The 18,142-nt window shown below is 51.9% G+C and overlaps 2 protein-coding genes across 2 annotated transcripts in view; one reads left to right on the top strand and one right to left on the bottom strand.

Moving 5' to 3' along the window:
• Window positions 1-18,142, top strand: part of PPFIA3 (PTPRF interacting protein alpha 3) — a 96,636-nt gene that overhangs the window by 9,943 nt on the left and 68,551 nt on the right. The window lies entirely within an intron of this gene.
• Window positions 28-5,395, bottom strand: KCNA7 (potassium voltage-gated channel subfamily A member 7). Its single transcript, XM_015124531.3, has 2 exons — window positions 4,678-5,395; window positions 28-3,506 (listed from the first exon to the last, which is right to left on the bottom strand). Exons 1-2 carry the CDS (start codon window positions 5,230-5,232, stop codon window positions 2,691-2,693), a joined length of 1,371 nt encoding a protein of 456 aa, XP_014980017.3. The 5' UTR covers window positions 5,233-5,395; the 3' UTR covers window positions 28-2,690.

The raw sequence follows: 18,142 nt of genomic DNA on the forward strand, positions 1-18,142 counted from the left end.
GTATGGCTAAAAATAACAACAACAGTCTGTAAACCACTGGATAGGTTTTAATAAATTAATCCAAGTAAAGTACTTTGATACCAAAGGAAGCCCTATATGTGTTAGTGATTTCAGCCTTCCTTCTCCTCTAAATGCCCTTTGAGTTCTGAAAGAATTCTGAAAATGTTCGGCCTTGTGACCTTGGGTAACCTCCGCCGCTCTGAGCCTCAGTTTCCCTGTCTGTAAGAAATGAGGCTATGGAACTCAGGAGGACCTGTGTGTCCCAGCAGGCTGACGGGACCATGTGAAGCAGACAGACAGCCTGCCTGGCCCCTGGGGACAAGCTGCGAGACCTTGGGAAGCCACTCCCCTGCTCTGAGACTCAGGTTTCTCCCCTGGAAAACAGAGTGAGGCCCCCAGCCTGTCTGACAGCCTTCCTGAGCTTCGGGGAGGGTAGGTGACAGGCCTGGTTCAGGATCGTTCTGTGATTCTATGGAATAGACTGTACGTCACTCTTGGGTTCGGGGGCACCAACTTTTTCTACCTTTTTCTTCTTCTTTTTTCTTTTTTTTTTTTTGAGACGGAGTCTCGCTCTGTCGCCCAGGCTGGAGTGCAGTGGCGCGATCTCGGCTCACTGCAAGCTCCGCCTCCCGGGTTCACGCCATTCTCCTGCCTCAGCCTCCTGAGTAGCTGGGACTAAAGGCGTCCGCCACCGCACCCGGCTAATTTTTTTGTATTTTGAGTAGAGACGGGGTTTCACCATGTTAGCCAGGATGGTCTCCATCTCCTGACCTCGTGATCTGCCCACCTCGGGCTCCCAAAGTGCTGGGATTACAGGCGTGAGCCACGCGCCTGGCCTTTTCTGCCTTTTTCTATTGTGGTTCTCTTTCCCTGAGACTCTGTTGTTCTGTCTCTAACTCTGGGTGCCTGACACTGCCCCCTGGGTCTCTGTCCCCCCACTCTTTTTGTTTGTTTGTTGAGACGGGGGCTCCCTCTGTCACCCAGGCTGGAGTGCAGTGATGCAATCATGGCTCAATGCAGCCTCTATTTCTCAGGGTCAAGGGATCCTTCTGCCTCAGCTTCCTGAGTAGCTGGGATCACAGGCATGTGCCACCACAGCTAATTTTTATATTTTTTGTAGAGATGGGGTCTCACCATGTTGCCCAGGCTGGTCTTGAACTTCTGGCCTCAATCAATCCCCCTTCCTTGGCCTCTCAGAGTGCTGAGATTACAGGTGTGGGCCACTTCACCCGGCTTCTATCCCCTGCTCTTGGTCTCTGTCACCTTCTCACTCTGGATTTCTGTTCCCCTTTTCTGCATCTCTGCCATACCCCACCCTCCAGGTCTTTGTCTTCCTCTCCCTGAGTCTCTATGTTGCTCCCTTTGGGTCTCTGTCTCTCTGGGTTTCCATCTCTTCCTTTTTCTGGGTCTCTTTCCCCATCCTTTTGGCTCTGTCCCTCTATCATGTCTGGACAGAGTACAGTTTTCTCCCCCTCTCCCCCTTCCCTTGTGGCTCTGACCTCCATGTCTGAGCATAGAACTGTAGGGGAGATTGGGGGTGAACAGCACAATAAAGTGGATGTGGGGTAAAGAGGAGGAGCATCCACCTTTTCCTAGTTCACCCCAGTCACCTCTGGATGAACACCCAATCCCATGGATAGAGAATCCAGTCCCACCCCCTACAGTGAGCTGGGGAGCCAGCTCAGCACATCTCCCAGAGCCCTCGCCACCGCATTTGCTCCCTGATACACGATACTTCCTCATTGCTATTACCTTTGGGTCCTGGTGCTACCACTAAACGCAAAACAGCCCGATGTGGCCCTATGGAACTCACTCACACAGTCCAACTCAACCCAACTTCCTGTAGGACTCACATAGTGACACAACTCAATGGAACTCAACTCAACATGGCCCTATGAGATTCAAACAGTGGCATGACCCAACTGAACTGGCCTTACAAGGCCCATATGGTTGTATAACTCAACACAACTCAACTCGCTGTGGCCGTGAAAAATGTCTAGCCACACACCTCTACACAATTCAGCCCAGCAGAATTCTACAAGATTAATTTGGTCATACATACTTAACCCAATGTTACCTAGAAAGCTCAAATTCTACCACTTGACTCTTTACATTTCTACATGACTCACAAGTTCACAGAACTTAAAATAACATGGCCCTGGAAGAATCACAAAGCTACACAATTTCCACCATGTCTCAATGAAACTGAACACCACACACAATCAATCTCAACCATGCCATGGGGGACCATCTAACTTGACCCAACATGGCCCTAGGGGACCCACCAAACCACAGAATCCTACATAATGCAGCTAGACAACACTCACCCAGACTCACAACCCAACGAAACCCAACACTGACTAGGAAACTCACAAAATGATATGACCAAACCTATCTCAACACTACCCCAAAAGGCTCCATGAGCTTTGCACAACTCAGTGTAATATGAACCAATTGAGTCTTCATTAACACAACACAACTCATTGCCATTCGCTGCTGCTTCAGGAGATACCCACAGGAGCTACCAAACCACACAACCCAAGACCCAACAAGACTCAGTGTTTCCCCACTCGTTACCACTTAACCTAGCTCTTCCTAAACCCAATCCCCTCCCCCCAGCCTTGCCCTCCACCCTGCCCTCCCTCCCTCCCTCTAGGGAGGTGTGAGGTCCTGCAGACCTCAACTGTCCCTCACACTTCGGTGACCAGATGTTTCCCTGGGGGTGCCCAGAGTGGAGGTGGTAGCTCAGGTACCTCCCCATCCACCAGCCCCCCATTGGCCTTGCCCTCCAGTGGGCCACAAGGCTGCGTGTCCACATGGCTGAACATCCCAGCCTCTTCGCCCTCTGTCTCCCGGTGATAAAAGTAGCTGAAATTGGAGACAATGACGGGCACAGGCAGGGAAATGGTCAGCACGCCGGCAATGGCACACAGAGAGCCCACTATCTTGCCACCTACAGTGACAGGTGCCATGTCTCCATAGCCAACTGTAGTCATGGTGACCACCGCCCACCAGAAGGACTCAGGGATGCTAGTGAAATGGGAGTCCACCCGGTCGACTTCGGCAAAGTAGACCGCGCTGGAAAAGAGGACCACACCGATGAAGAGGAAAAAGATGAGGAGGCCCAGCTCACGCATGGAGGCCCGAAGCGTCTGGCCCAAGATTTGCAGGCCCTTTGAGTGCCGGGACAGCTTGAAGATGCGGAAGACACGCACCAATCGGATGACTCTCAGGATGGCCAGTGACATGGCCTGTTGGCCCACCCCTCGCTGCCGGGCCAGCTCGGTGCCTAGTGCCACAAAGTAGGGCAGGATAGCCACAAAATCGATGAGGTTCATCACGTTCTTGAAGAAGATCGCCTTGCTTGGACAGGCCAGGAGGCGTACTAGCAGCTCAAAGGAGAACCAACAAATACACAGCGTCTCCACTACGAAGAATGGGTCATTGAAGGGCAGGCGGGGTGGATTTCCAGGCACTTGGCTGGAGCCATTCAGCCGAGCGGGGAACTGCAGGGAGGAAAGTGTTCAGGGAGGGTCAGGCTGGGGCGGGGACACGGGGACAATCTTAATCATCATTTAAATACCCAGCTCCTCTTTACACACTGGTCAGTAGCCGCTGCACCAAGGCCCTCGGTGACCTGGTTGTCCCAGACTTCCTCCCAGGATCCCAGGAATCATCCCTGGGCCATTGACTTTCTGGTTTCCTGACCTGGTGGGTGGCTGGAGAGGTGGTTCCTGCCCCTTCATGCCTGGGAACTCATGTTTGAGTAGGGTGCAACCTCTTCTCTCCGAAAGTCCCGCCTCCACTGTTGATTTTCTAGATGCGGAGGGTCCCTGCCCCGGCCCCACCACCTTGTGCCTAGCTTTTCCTTGCCCTCCCCTGTCCCAGCCCAGACTATAATGCGGCCGAGCGCGGTGGCTCACGTCTGTAATCCCAGCACTTTGGGAAGCTGAGGCGGGCAGATCACGAGGCCAGGAGATAGAGACCATCCTGGCCCACATGATGAAACCCAATCTCTACTAAAAATACAAAAATTAGCCGGGCGTGGTGGCCTGCACCTGTAATCCCAGCTACTTAGGAGGCTAAGGCAGGAGAATCGCTTGAACCCGGGAGGCGGAGTTTGCAGTGAGCCAAGATAGCGTCATTGCACTCCAGCCTGGGCGACAGAGCAAAACTCTGTCTCACAGAAAAAAAAAAAAAAAAAAAAGAAAGACCTCTGCAAGCTGAGCACTAGGCTCCTCCTCTGGCCCCTAAGCCTGGCTTTCTTTCCATAGATTCCTCCTACTCTTACCCCTCGGGCTCCAGCACCCTCAGCTGGCGTTATTCAGGGCCTGGCTTCCATCACCCCCAGCACATCCTTCCCAGCCGCACAGACCCCGGAGTTTTCAGGCTCTCCTGGGGCCCCTCAGCTCTGATTTTTAAGGTTCCTGTCCTCCTACCCCTTGCACCAAGCGCCCTGCCCTCTGCTCACCGGGTTTCTCACTGACCTCAACCCCACCTTCTGACGGGGCCGGTCCTCCGACTTGGATCCTCAGGCCCCGCCTCCCGTCCACCCTGTCTTTGGCTGGCCCACCCCTCGCAGCCCCTGGCCCCGCCTTATTATTGGCCAGGTCCCCTCTGGACCCCGCCCATCTCCTCCCAAACCCCGCCCATCTCCACCCACGCCCCGCCTCTCACCGGGCCAGCTGCGGCTACAGCAGCAAGCCCCGGGCCGTCGCGGTCGTCGCGGAAGTCAGGCAGCGTCTCGAGGCAGAAGACGACGATGGAGACAAGGATGACCAGCACCGAGACTACGGCGAGCACGCGCGCGGCCTGCGAGCTCTCGGGAAACTCGAAGAGCAGCCACAGCTGGCGCGCGAAGGCGCGGCGGGGCAGGGGGCGCTCAGGCGGCACCGGGCAGCCCTCGTCCTCGCGCAGGCGCGCCAGGGCCGCCGCGCCCAGCCCGTAGAAGGCCACCTCCTCCAGGAAGACGTCGAGCGGCACGTGCGCCGGCCGCCGCAGCCGCCCGCCCGACTGGTAGTAGTAGAGCACGGCGTCGAAGCTGGGCCGGTGCCGGTCGAAGAAGTACTCGCGGCGTGCGTCGTCGTAGAAACGGCCGCGGCGCGCGGGGTCCCCTAGCAGAGTGTCCGGGAAGCGGCCCAGCGTGCGCGCCCGCGTCTCGAAGCGCAGCCCCGCCACGTTGAGCACCAGCCGCTCGCAGCAGCCGCACGGCGGCGGGCACCGCGGCTCCATGGCGCGCGCAGCCCCGGCGACCCGCGAACGGACGTGTGGCCCCGATGCCCGGCCCCGGTGCGGCCCCGCCTCGGCCGCCGCCGCCGCCCCAGCCCCAGCTCGGTGTCCGGTGTCCGCGCGTAAAAATAGCCCGGCAGGGCGGCCAGGGCGCGGGGGAGGGGGCACTGTGACCCCAGCGGAGCGGAGGGCGACAGGGCGACCGCGCGCCCTCTGCCGGGACGGCCGACCTGCCCCGCCGCCGCCGCCGCCAGCGCCTGCTCTGTGCCTTTGCCGTCCCGGGGTCCCCTTTCCCTCTGTCCCTCTGCCGCCGGGATCCTGTCCTGCGTCTCTCCAAGTTTCCATGTGCGTGTGTCTCGTCAGAATCTGAGCCTTCGGTTGCAGCGGCCTCTTTTCTTTTTCCTTTCTTTTCATTTTATTTTATTTTATTTTATTTTTGAGACACAGTTTCCCTCTGTCGCCCAGGCTGGAGTGCAGTGGCAGGATCTCGGCTCACTGCAACAACCTCTGCCTCCCAGGCTCAAGCGGTTCTCGTGCCTCAGCCTCCCTAGTAGCTGGAATTACAGGTGCCACCAAGCCCAGCTAATTTTTTTTTTCTTTTTTCTTTTTTTTTTTTCAGTAGAGACGGGGTTTCGCCATGTTGGCCAGGCAGTTCTGGTACTCCCGACCTCAAGTGATATTTCCGCCTTGGCCACCCAAGGTGCTGGGGTTACAGGGGTGACCCGCCGCGCCCGGCCTGGAGTTGCCTTTTTGCACCTCTGTCTCTCTCTTGTGTTTCTGTATCCAGCTGTCCCCTGTGGGTCTCTGTCTCTGTTGGGATGTATCTCTGAGTATCTCCATGAGTCATTTATTTCTGAGATTCGTCGTTCCGGGCCCCTCTGTATGGGTCCGTCTGCCAGCCTCTACGTCTTCATCTCCGTCTTTATTTTGACTCTTGGTCTGTCTCCGTTTATCTCTTGTCTCTCTTGGTCTCTTTGTCTCTCCTCTCTAGGTCTCTTTTTGCTCATTATCTCTTAGCCCTCCATGCCTCTGCCTCAGGCTTCCTCTCCCCCTCCCCTTTGGGTCTCCCCTTAGCGTGCCTAGAGGACTTAGAGTCTCGGGAGTCATTATCTCTGAATCTCTCCCTGACCATCACCCCATGTGGGTCCTGTCACAGTCCCGCTGGCTGTCCCGTCCTAGGGTCACTCTGGCAGCTGCAAACCACTGAGCAGTGCACGCACGCCCCATTCTCTCCCCAGAGTTCGCCCTGGAGTCTCCACCTGGCTTCTTCGCAAGACTCTGAGATCCAGCAGGGCCTGAGCTGTGGCTATGACTCTCGCAAAAGGAGGCTGGGCTTGCCAGGAACGGGTGGGGGTTGAGGGTGTGGGCCGGGGAGATGCCACAGGGTCATTCTCAGGAACTGAAGGGCGTAGAGACAAGACGGTGGCCTTCTAGGCACTGGTGTCCGGTGACACTGCATAAAAATAGCCCCATCGGATGGGCTTGGGGGAAGTGGAGGGGATTGATCACCGAGACTCCCAGGAAATAACTCCCGGTCGCCCTCTGCTGGGGGTGTGGAGAGAGGCACTAAGTGGTTAGAACACCCTGCTAATCCTGGCGCTCTTTATCTGTCTTCTTTCCTTCCATTCCTGCTTCCTTCCTCCCTTCCTCCCTTCTCTATCTTTTCTTTTCTTTCTTTTTTCTTTCTCTTGAGACAGTTTCACTCTTGTTGTCCAGGCTAGAGTGCAGTGGTGTGATCTCAGCTCACTGCAACCTCTGCCTGCGGATTTCAAGCGATTCTCCTGTCTCAGCCTCCTGAGTAGGTGGGATTCCAGGCACCCGTCACTATGCCCACCTAATTTTTGTATTTTTAGTAGAGACAGGGTTTCACCATGTTGGCTAGGCTGGTCTCAAACTCCTGACCTCATAAACTGCCTGCCTTGGCCTCCCAAAGTACTGGGATTACAGGTGTGAGCCACTGCTCCCAGGCCTTTCTTTTTCTTTTACTTTTTTTTTTTTTTTTGAGACAGAGTCTTGCACAGTTGCCCAGGCTAGAGTGCAGTGGCGCGATCTTGGCTCACTGCAACCTCCGCCTCCTGAATTCAAGCAATTCTGCTGCCTCAGCCCCCCGAGTAGCTGGGATTACAGGCGTCTGCCACCACACGAGGCTAATTGTATTTTTAGTAGAGGCGAGGTTTTGCCATGATGGCCAGGCTGGTCTCAAACTCCTGATCTCAGGTGATCTGCCCACCTCAGCCTCCCAAAGTGCTGGGATTACAGGCATGAGCCACCGCACCCCGCGCTCTTCTTTCTTTCTCTTTCTTTTCTTTTCTTCCTTTTTCTTTCCTTTTTTTTTTTGAGATGGGGTCTCACTCTGTCACCCAGGCTGGAGTCTAGTGGCACTGCTCACTGCAGCCTCAACTTTCTGGGCTCAAATTATCTCCCAGTTTTTTGTTTTTTTTTTTTTGAGCCAGGGTTTCTCTCTTGTTGCCCAGGCTGGAGTGCCATGGTGCAATCTTGGCTCACCGCAACCTCTGCCTCCCAGGTTCAAGTGATTCTCCTGCCTCAGCCTCTCAAGTAGCTGGGATTACAGGCATGTGCCACCATGCCCAGCTAATTTTGTATTTTTAGTAGAGACGGGATTTCTCCATGTTGATCAGTCTGGTCCGAACTATTGACCTCAGGTGATCTGCCTGCCTTGGCCTCCCAAAGTGCTGGGATTACAGGTGTGAGCCACCATGCATGGCTATTTTTTGTAATTTTTGTAGAAGCGGGGTCTTGCTATGTTGCCCAGGCTGGTCTTCTACTCCTGAGCTCAAGCAATCCACCATACTAGACCTCTCCAAGTGCTAGGATTACAGGTGTAAACCACCGTACCCACCCTTTTTGGGGTGCTGTGTCCCCTGGACTTCTGTATCCCTCTCTCTGGGTCTCTATCTTCCCTCTGTCTAAGTCTGTTCATTTATTTCATGGTCTTTGGTCTTCTCTATTTCTCTTTGTCCCCCAACTTTCTGGTCTCTGTCTCCTCTTTTCTCCCATTCTCGTTTTTTCTTGTTTGTTTGTTTTAGCTTTTGTTTTGAGTCAGAGTCTTGCTCTTGTTGCCCAGGCTGGAGTGCAGCGGCACAATCTCGGTTCACTGCAACCTCCGCCTCCCGGGTTCAAGTAATTCTGCTGCCTCAGCCTCCTGAGTAGCTGGGATTACAGGTGTGCACCACCACACCAGCTAATTTTTTTTTTTTTTTGAGATGGGGTCTCGCTGTGTCGCCCAGGCTGGAGTCCAGTGGTATGATCTTGGCTTACTGCAACCTTTGCCTCCTGGGTTCAAGTGATTCTCCTGCCTCAGCTTCCTGAGTAGCTGGGATTACAGGTGTGCGCAACCACACCAGGCTAATTTTTGTATTTTTAGTAGAGGTGGGGTTTCACCATGTTGGCCAGGCTGGTCTCAAACTCCCAACCTCATGATCCGCCCACCTCGGCATCCCAAAGTGCTGGGATTACAAGCGTGAACCACCGCGCCCAACCTAATTTTTGTATTTTTAGTAGAGATGAGGTTTCATCATGTTGGCCAGGCTGGTCTCGAACTCCTAACTTTAAGGGATCCACCTGATACGGCCTCCCAAAGTGCTGAGATTACAGACGTGAGCCACCGCACCCAGCCAAGGTGCCATTTTTTCTCAATAAGTTAGAACAAAATTTAAAAGGTGGGTCAGGCACTGGGCTCACTCCTGATATCCCAGCACTTTGGGAGGCCAAGGTGGCTGGATTGCCTGAGGTCAGGAGTTCAAGACAAGCCTAGTCAACATGGTGAAACCCCGTCTCTACTAAAAATACAAAAATTAGCTGGGTAGGGTGGCTCGCGCCTGTAATCCCAGCTACTCTGGAGACTGAGGAGGGAGAATCACCTGAACCTGGGAGGCGGAGGTTGCAGTGAGCTGAGATGGCACCACTGCACTCCAGCCTGGGCGACAGAATGAGACTCTGTCTCAAAAACAAAACAAAAAGCCAGGTGTGGTTGTGCACCCCAGTAATCCAGCTACTTGGGAGGCTGAGGTGGAAGGATCATTTAAGCCAAGGAAGTCAAGGCTACAGTGAGCTATGATCACACCACTGCACTCTAGCCTGCTTGACAAAGGAAGACCCTGTCTCAAAAAAATAAAAAATAAAAAATTAAGGCTGATGAGTTAGGGAGATTATTTTGGATCAGTTGGGTAGGCACACTAATCATAAAGGTCTTTAAAATAGGGATGTGGCTGGGCACTGTGGCTCACGCCTGTAATCCCAGCACTTTGGGAGGCTGAGGCGGGTGGATCACCTGAGGCCAGGAGTTCAAGACCAGCCTGGCCAACATGGCAAAACCCCATCTCTACTAAAAATAACTAAATTAGCTGGGCATGGTGGCGGTCGCCTGTAATCCCAGCGACTGGGGAGGCTGAGGCAGGAGAATTGCTTGCACCCAGGAGGTGGAGGCCTCAGTGAGCCAAGACTGAGCCACCGCACTCCAGCCTGGGCAACAGAGTGAGATTCTGTCTCAAAAAATAAAAAAAATAAATAAGAGGGATGCAGGAAGGTCTGATTCATGGAAGATGTGAGGATGGACATAGAGGTCAGAGAAGAGAGGATGCCAATGGTGCTGGCTTTGAAGTTTGAAGATGGAGGAACAGCCATGAGCCAAGGAATGGGGGTGGCTTCCTGAAGCTAGAAAAGGCAAGGAAACAGACTCTCCCCTAGAGCCTCCAGAAGAACCACAGCCCTGCCACCCCATTTTAGACGTCTAACTTCTAGAACTGCATTCTTTTTTTTTTTTTTTTTTTTTGAGACGGAGTCTCGCTCTGTCACCCAGGCTGGAGTGCAGTGGTGTGATCTCAGCTCACTGCAATTTCTGCCTCCCGGGTTCACGCCATTCTCCTGCCTCAGCCTCCCAAGTAGCTGGAACTACAGGCGCCCGCCACCATGCCCGGCTAATTTTTTTTTTTGTATTTTAGTAGAGATGGGGTTTCACCATGTTAGCCAGGATGGTCTCAATCTTCTGACCTCGTGATCCACCCGTCTCGGCCTCCCAAAGTGCTGGGATTACAGGCATGAGCCACCGTGCCTGGCCTAGAACTGCATTCTAATAAACTTGTGTTGTTTTAAGCCACTAAGTTCGTGGTAAGTTGTAGTGGCAATAAGAAAATAATACAGTCAGACTCTCCCAGAGTCTTCTCTGAGGGTTATGGTAGGTTTTTTTTTTTTTTTTTTTTTTTGAGACAGCGTCTTGCTCAGTTGCCCAGGCTGGAGTGCAGTGGCTCGATCTCTGCTCACTGCAAGCTCTGCCTCCCGGGTTTACGCCATTCTCCTGCCTCAGCCTCCCGAGTAGCTGGGACTACAGGTGCCCACCACCACGTCCAGATAATTTTTTTGCATTTTTTTAGTAGACATGGGATTTTCCCGTGTTAGCCAGGATGGTTGTGATCTCCTGACCTCGTGATCCGCCCTCCTCGGCCTTCCAAAGTGCTGGGATTACAGGCGTGAGCCACCGCACCCAGCCTTTTTTTTTTTTTTTTTTTTTTAGGCAGAGTCTCACTCTGTTGCCCAGGCTGAAGTGCAGTGGTGCGATCTCAGCTCACTGCAATCTCTGCCTCCCAGGTTCAAGCAAGTCTCCTGCTTCAGCCTCCCGAGTAGCTGAGATTACAGGTGTGCACCACCATGCCCAGCTAATTTTCTTTAAAATTTTTGATAAAGATAAGGGCTCACTATGTTGCCCAGGCTGGTCTTAAATTCCTGGGCTCAAACAATCCTCTCGCCTCAGCCTCCCAAAGTGCTAGGATTATATGTGTGAGCCACTGGCCCTGCTCTTTTTTTTTTTGAGACAGTCTTGCTCTGTCACCCAGGCTGGAGTGCAGTGGCGCAATCTTGGCTCACTGCAACCTCCACCTCCCAGGTTCAAACAATTCTCCTGCGTCACCCTCCCAAGTATCTGGGACTACAGGCGCGTGCCACCATGCCCGGTTCAATTTTTTTTGTATTTTAGGTGGAGATGGGGTTTCACTGTGTTATCCAGGCTGGTCTCGATTTCCTGACCTTGTGATCTACCCGACTTGGCCTCCCAAAGTGCTGAGATTACAGGCATGAGCCACTGTGCCGTCTGATTTTTGGTCTCACTACGTTGGCCAGGCTGGTCTTGAACTCCTGACCTGAGGTAATCCACCCACCTCAGCCTTCCAAAGTGCTGGGATTACAAGTGTGAAGCTATTGTGCTGGGCCCATTTTGTTTCATTTTCACTTTGAACTATTTTTAGCCTTACAGAAGAATTACAAATATTGTACAGACATTTAAAAAATATCTATCACCCAGGTTCCCCAAATGTTAAAATGTTGCATTGCTTTGGCAACGTTTGTTAATGTTCAGACATTGGCCGGAGCAGTGGCTCATGCCTGTAATCCTTGCACTTTGGGAGGCTGGGGGGCACGGATCACCTGAGGTCAGGAGTTTGAGACCCAGCCTGGCCAACATGGTGAAACCCTGTCTCTACTAGAAGTACAAAAATTAGCCAGGCATGGTGGCGGGCCCCTGTAGTCCCAGCTACTCCAGAGGCTGAGGCAGGAGAATTGCTTGAACCTGGGAGGTGGAGGTTGCGGTGAGCCAAGATCGTGCCACTGCACTCCAGCCTGGGAGAAAGAGCGAGACTCTGTCTCAAAAAAACAAAAAACAAAAAAACAAGACGTTGAGGTGGCAGAATACTTTTGACAAAATGACAGAGTTCATTCAGGTTTTCTGTTTCCACTAATGTCTTTTTCCCATGCCAGGCTGCAGTCTGGGTTACTATGTTGCATTTGGTTGTCATACCTGCTTAGTCTTATGCAATCTGTGATAGTTTGTTACTTTTTCCTTGTCTTTCATGATCTGGAAACTGAAAGAATACTAGTCAGTTGTTTTGTAGATTGTCTCTCAATTTGTGTTCCTCTGATCTGTTATCTTGATTGGTTTGAGGTTATATTTTTTGTGGGGTGGGGGTAGAGAGAATGCCACAGAGAGGCATTGCTCTTCTCATTATATCATACTGGGGGCATATGACGTCCAGTCCATATGCCGTATCACTGGTGATGTTAACGTTTTTTTCTTGAGACAAGGTGTCACTCTGTTGCCCAGGCCGGGATGCAGTGGCTATTGCAGCTCCCTGCAGCCTTGACCTCCCAGGCTCAAGCAGATCCTCCCACCTCAGCCTCCCAAGTAGCTGGGACTACAGACCTGAGCCACCACACCCGGATAATTTACATTTATCTTTTTCTTTTCTTTCTTTCTTTTTTTTTTTTTTTAAACGTACTTTGACTCTTGTCACCCAGGCTGGAGTGCAATGGCACGATCTCGGCTCACTGAAACCTCTGCCTCCTGGGTTCGAGCGATTCTCCTGCCTCAGCCTCCCAAGTAGCTGGGATTGCAGGCACCCACCACCATGCCCGGCTAATTTTTTGTATTTTTAGTATAGATGGGGTTTCACCATATTGGCCAGGCTAATCTTGAACTCCTGGCCTCAAATGATCTGCCCGCCCCTGGCTCCCAAAGTGCTGGGATTACAAGCATGAGCCACCGCACCTGGCCCACGTCTTTTCTTTATACATTGCCCTGTCTCAGGTATTCCTTTTTAGCAATGTGAAATGGATTCACACAGAAATTAGCAGAGGGGGGCATTGCTATAAAGCTACCTGAAGATGGCCAGGCACGGTGGCTCAAGCCTGTAATCCCAGCACTTTGGGAGGCCGAGACAGGTGGATCATGAGGTCAGGAGATCGAGACCATCCTGGCTAACGTGGTGAAACCCTGTCTCTACTAAAATACAAAAAAAAATTAGCCGGGCGAGGTGGCGGGCGCCTGTAGTCCCAGCTACTCGGGAGGCTGAGGCAGGAGAATGGCGTGAACCCAGGAGGCGGGGCTTGCAGTGAGCTGAGATCCGGCCACTGCACTCCAGCCTGGGCAACAGAGCCAGACTCCGTCTCAAAAAAAAAAAAAAAGAAAAGAAAAAAAGAAAAGATACCTGAAGATGTGGAAGCAGCTTTAGAATGGGTTAGTGGACAGACGTTAGAAGAGTTTGGAGGGGCCATAAGAGCATAACAACATCAGGAAAAATTTGGAACTTCTTAGAGACTGGTTAAATGGTTGTGACCAAAATGCTGATGGAAATGTGGAGAGTGAAGTTCAGGCTGATGAGGCCTCAGGTGGAAATGAGGAATTGTTGGGAACTGGAGTAAAAGTCACTTGTGCTACAATCTAGCAAAGAGCCTGGTGCATTGTTTCCATGCTGCAGTGATTTGTGGAAGGTTAAGAATGGTGCTTTGGGAGGCTGAGGAGGGCAGATCACGAGGTCGGGAGATCAAGACCATCCAGGCCAACATGGTGAAACCCTGTCTCTACCAAAAATACAAAAGTTAGCTGGGCATGGTGGCATGCGTTTGTAATCCCAGCTACTGAGGAGGCTGAGGCAGAAGAATCACTTGGAACTGTGAGGCGGAGGTTGCAGTGAGCCGAGATCGTGCCATTCTCCAGCCTGGTGACAGAACTAGATTCCGTCTCAAAAAAAAAAAAAAAAAGGAATTTATAATTAAAAGGGTGCCAGGCATGGTGGCTCAGCTGGACGTGGTGACTCACACCTGGCTGAGGCAGGTGGATCACTTGAGGTCAAGAGTTCAAGATCAGCCTGGCCAACATGGTGAAACTCCATCTCTACTAAAAATACAAAAATTAGCTGGGCATGGTGGTGGGCGCCTGTAATCCCAGCTACTTGGGAGGCTGAGGAAGGAGAATCACTTGAACCTGGGAGGCGGAGGTTGCAGTGAGCTGAGATTGCACCACTGTACTCCAGCCTGGGTGACAGAGTGAGACTCTATCTCAAAAAAAAAAAAAAGAAAAAGAAGAAGGGCCAGGCACGGTGGCTCACACCTGTAATCCCAGTACTTTGGGAGGCCGAGGCAGGTGGATCATGAGGTCAGGAGATCAAGACCATCCTGGCTAACACAGTGAAACCCCGTCTCTACTAAAAATACAAAAGATTAGCCAGGCATGGTGGTGGGTGCCTGTAGTCCCAGCTTCTCGGGAGGCTGAGGCAGGAGAATGGCGTGAACCTGGGAGGCAGAGCTTGCAGTGAGCCGAGATGGACCACTGCACTCCAGCCTGGGCAGCAGAGCGAGACTTCGTCTTAAATAAGTAAATAAATAAATAAATAAAGGGAGGCAGCCAGGCTCTGTGTCATGTGCCTGTACTCCCAGCTACTTGGAGGCCGAGGCAAGAGGATTGTTTGAGCCCAGGAGTTCTGGGCTGTAATGTGTTATGCTGATTGGGTGTCCATACCAAGTTTGGCTTCAATATGGTGACCTCCCAGGCGTGGGAGATTACCAGGTTGCCTAGCAGGGGGTGAACTGACCTAGGCTGGAAATGGAGTAGGTCAAAACTCCTGTGTTGATCAGGAGTGGGATCATACCTGTGAATAGCCACTGCCCACAAGCCTGAGTGACACAGTGAGACCCTGTCTCTGAAAAATCCATCAGTAAATAGGAAACACAGCATAAAAGTTTGGAAAAGTCACAACCTGGCAATGTGGTAGAGAAGAGAAGAGCATTTTTTAGGAGAGAAATACAAGCAGGCTGTATTGCCTTGCTAGAGAGGTTTGCGTGACTAAAAGAGAGCCAAGTGCTAACAGCCAAAACAATGGGAAAAAGGCCTTGAAGGCATTTCAGGAGTCTTCAAAACAACCTCCCCCATCAGAGGCTCTGAGGCATATGAGGAAAGAGTGGTTTCTTGGGCCAGATCCAGGGCCCTGTCTCTTGTTCAGCCTGGAGACACTGCTTCCCTGCATCCCTACTGCTCCATCTCCAGCCATGACTCACAAGGCCCCAAGTATAGCTTGGGCCACCACTCCAGAGGGTGCAAGCCATAAAATTTGGCAGCTTTCATGTGGGATTAAGCCTGTAGGTGCACAGAATGCAAGAGTGAAGGAAGCTTAGCAGCTCCCACCTAGATTTCAGAGGATGTGTAGGAAAGCCTGGCTGTCCAGGCAGAAGTTGGCTGCATGGTTGGAGTCCCTACAGAGAGCTTCTACTAGGATATTGCCAAGGGGGAAAGGTGGGGTTGGAGGCCCAACATAGAGTCCCCACCAGGGCGCTGACTAGTGGAGCTGTGAGAAGGGGACCCCTGCCCTCTAGACCACAGAGTGATAGATCTGCCAGCAGATTGTACCCTGAGCCTACAACAGCTACAGGCACTAAACTCCAACCTGTGTGAGGAGACATTGGGGCTGGACTCTGCTACCCAAGACTTTGGGAGCCCACTCTTTGCACCAGTGTGCCCTGGATGCAGGACATGGAATCAGGGATTATTTTGGAGCTGTATTTGTTTTTTTTGTTTTTTTTTTTTTTTTGAGACAGTCTTGCTCTGTCGCCCAGACTAGAGTACAGTGGTGCAATCTTGGCTCACTGCAACCTCTGCCTCCTGGGTTCAAGCGATTCTTCTGCCTCAGCCTCCTGAGTAGCAGGGATTACAGGCACCCACCACCACGCCTGGCTAATTTTTGTATTTTCAGTAGACACGGGGTTTCACCATCTTGGCCAGGCTGGTCTTGAATTCCTGACCTCGTGATCCACCCACCTTGGCCTCCCAAAGTGCTAGAATTACAGGTGTGAACCACTGCGCCCGGCCAGAGCTTTAAAGTTTAATGTCTCCTTTGCTGTGTTTCAGACCTCTGTTTTTTGTTTTTGTTTTTTTTTTCTTTAGACTGAGTCTCGCTCTGTCGCCCAGGCTGGAGTGCAGTGGCCCAATCTCCGCTCACTGCAAGCTCCGCCACCTCCCAGGTTCACGCCATTCTCCTGCCTCAGCCTCCCAAGAAGCTGGGACTACAGGTGCCCGCCACCACGCCTGGCTAATTTTTTTGTATTTTTAGTAGAGATGGGGTTTCACCATGTTAGCCAGGATGGTCTCGAACTCCTGACCTCGTGATCCGCCCGCCTCGGCCTCCCAAAGTGCTGGGATTACACGCATGAGCCACTGCACCCGGCCAGACTTCTGTTAAGCCTATTATCCCTTTCCTTTGGCAGATTTCTCCCTTTTATTTTATTATAATTTTTTTTTAATTGTTGTTGTTTTGTTTTTTTGAGACAAAGTCTCACTCTGTTGCCAGGCTGGAGTATAGTGGCGCAATCTTGGCTCACCGCAACCTCTGCTTCCCGGGTTCAAGCGATTCTCCTGCCTCAGCCTCCCAAGTAGCTGGGACAACAGGCACAGGCCACCATGCCCAGCTAATTTTTGTAGTTTTAATAGAGATGGGGTTTCACCATGTTGGCCAGGATGGTCTCAATCTCCTGACCTCATGATCTGCCTGCCTTGGCCTCCCAAAGTGCTGGGATTACAGGTGTGAGCCACTGTGCCCAGTCATCATTATTATTTTTTGAGATAGAGTCTTGCTCTGTCCAGGCTGGAGTGCAGTGGCACAATCTCAGCTCACTGCAACCTCCACCTCCCAGGTTCAAGCAATTCTCCTGCCTTAGCCTTCGAAGTAGCTGGGGTTACAGGTGCCTGCCACCATGTCCAGCTAATTTTTGTATTTTTAGTAGAGAAGGGGTTTCGCCATGTTGCCCAGGCTGGTCTTGAACTCCTGGTCTCAGGGATCCTCCTACCGTGGCCTCCCAAAGTGCTGGGATTACAGATGTGAGCCACCACACCCGGCCTATTTTATTTGTTTGTTTTTTTGAGACACATTCTCACTCTGTTGCCCAGGCTGGAGTACAGTGGCACAATCTCTGCCTCCTGGGTTCAAGAAATTCTCCTGCCTCAGCTTCCCGAGTAGCTAGAATTACAGGTGTGTGCCACCACTCTCAGCTAATTTTTGCATTTTTAGTAGAGATGGGATTTCACCATGTTGGCCAGGCTGGTCTCGAACTCCTCAAGTGATCCACCCGCCTTGGCCTCCCAAAGTGCTGGGATTACAGGTGTGAGCCACTGCACTTGGCCTTTTTATTGAAACATAAAATTAGTCAATTGAATTTTGCAGTAATTTCTGTAGTTATTAAACAGGCTATTGAATCTATCCACAAAACTGAAGATACTTAACAACAGGGCTCCAAATAGCTTAAGTGCCAGCTCTCTGATCTCATGGCTAACAACCTGAGATTTCTGCCATCTGGTCCTCGCTCAGGACCTTTGCACTTAAACTGTTAAACACCACCCCCCGCTCCTCCCCCCCTCCAGATCTCGCTTCTATCTGGTTTTTGTTCAAATGTTGCCTCTTCAGAAGAGGCTTCCATTATCAAAATAGACTCGCTCTCATTTCCCATCCCTTTATTCTGCTCCATCGTTCTTCATTATGCTGGCCACTATCTCAAAATATCTTTTATTTTTTATATTTATTTATTTTTGAGACGGAGTCGCTCTGTCGCCCAGGCTGGAGTGCAATGGCACGACCTCGGCTCACTGCAAACTCAGCCTCCCGAGTTCAAGCGATTCTCCTGCCACAGCCTCCCGAGTAACTGGGATTACAGGCGCGCACCGCCACGCCCGGATAATTTTTGTATTTTTAGTAGAGACGGGCTTTCACCATGTTGGTCAGGTTGGTCTCGCACTCCTGACCTCAGGTGATCCGACCGCCTCAGCTTCCCAAAGTTCTGGGATTACATGCGTGATCCACCGCGCCCGGCCTCAAATTATCTTTACTCAGTTAAATGCTTTTATTGTCTCTCCCAGTACAGTGTAAGCCCTAGCAGGAGAAGACTTTGCTTTAATCACGTGCTGTAGCCCCAAAGCCCAGACAGTGCCTAGCACACACGAGATGCTCGATGAACAGTTATCGATTGACTAGATTAAACATCAACGCAATCAGGCCATTCACTTAGGGACTCTTTGCTAGTCGGCGGAGAGGTACATTATAGTTCCCTACGCAGAACGCATGCGCGCAAGATCCGGGAAGTGTGATTG

Source organism: Macaca mulatta, chromosome 19 (assembly GCF_049350105.2).
Source record: "Macaca mulatta isolate MMU2019108-1 chromosome 19, T2T-MMU8v2.0, whole genome shotgun sequence".
NCBI classification, from domain to species: Eukaryota; Metazoa; Chordata; class Mammalia; order Primates; family Cercopithecidae; genus Macaca; species Macaca mulatta.

Coding starts and splice junctions, on each gene's coding strand:
- KCNA7 (XM_015124531.3), bottom strand. CDS start 5,232: ATGGAGCCGCGGTGCCCGCCGCCGTGCGGCTGCTGCGAGCGGCTGGTG. Junction 3,507..4,677: donor CTGTAGCCGCAGCTGGCCCG/GTGAGAGGCGGG, acceptor TCCTCCCTGCAG/TTCCCCGCTCGGCTGAATGG.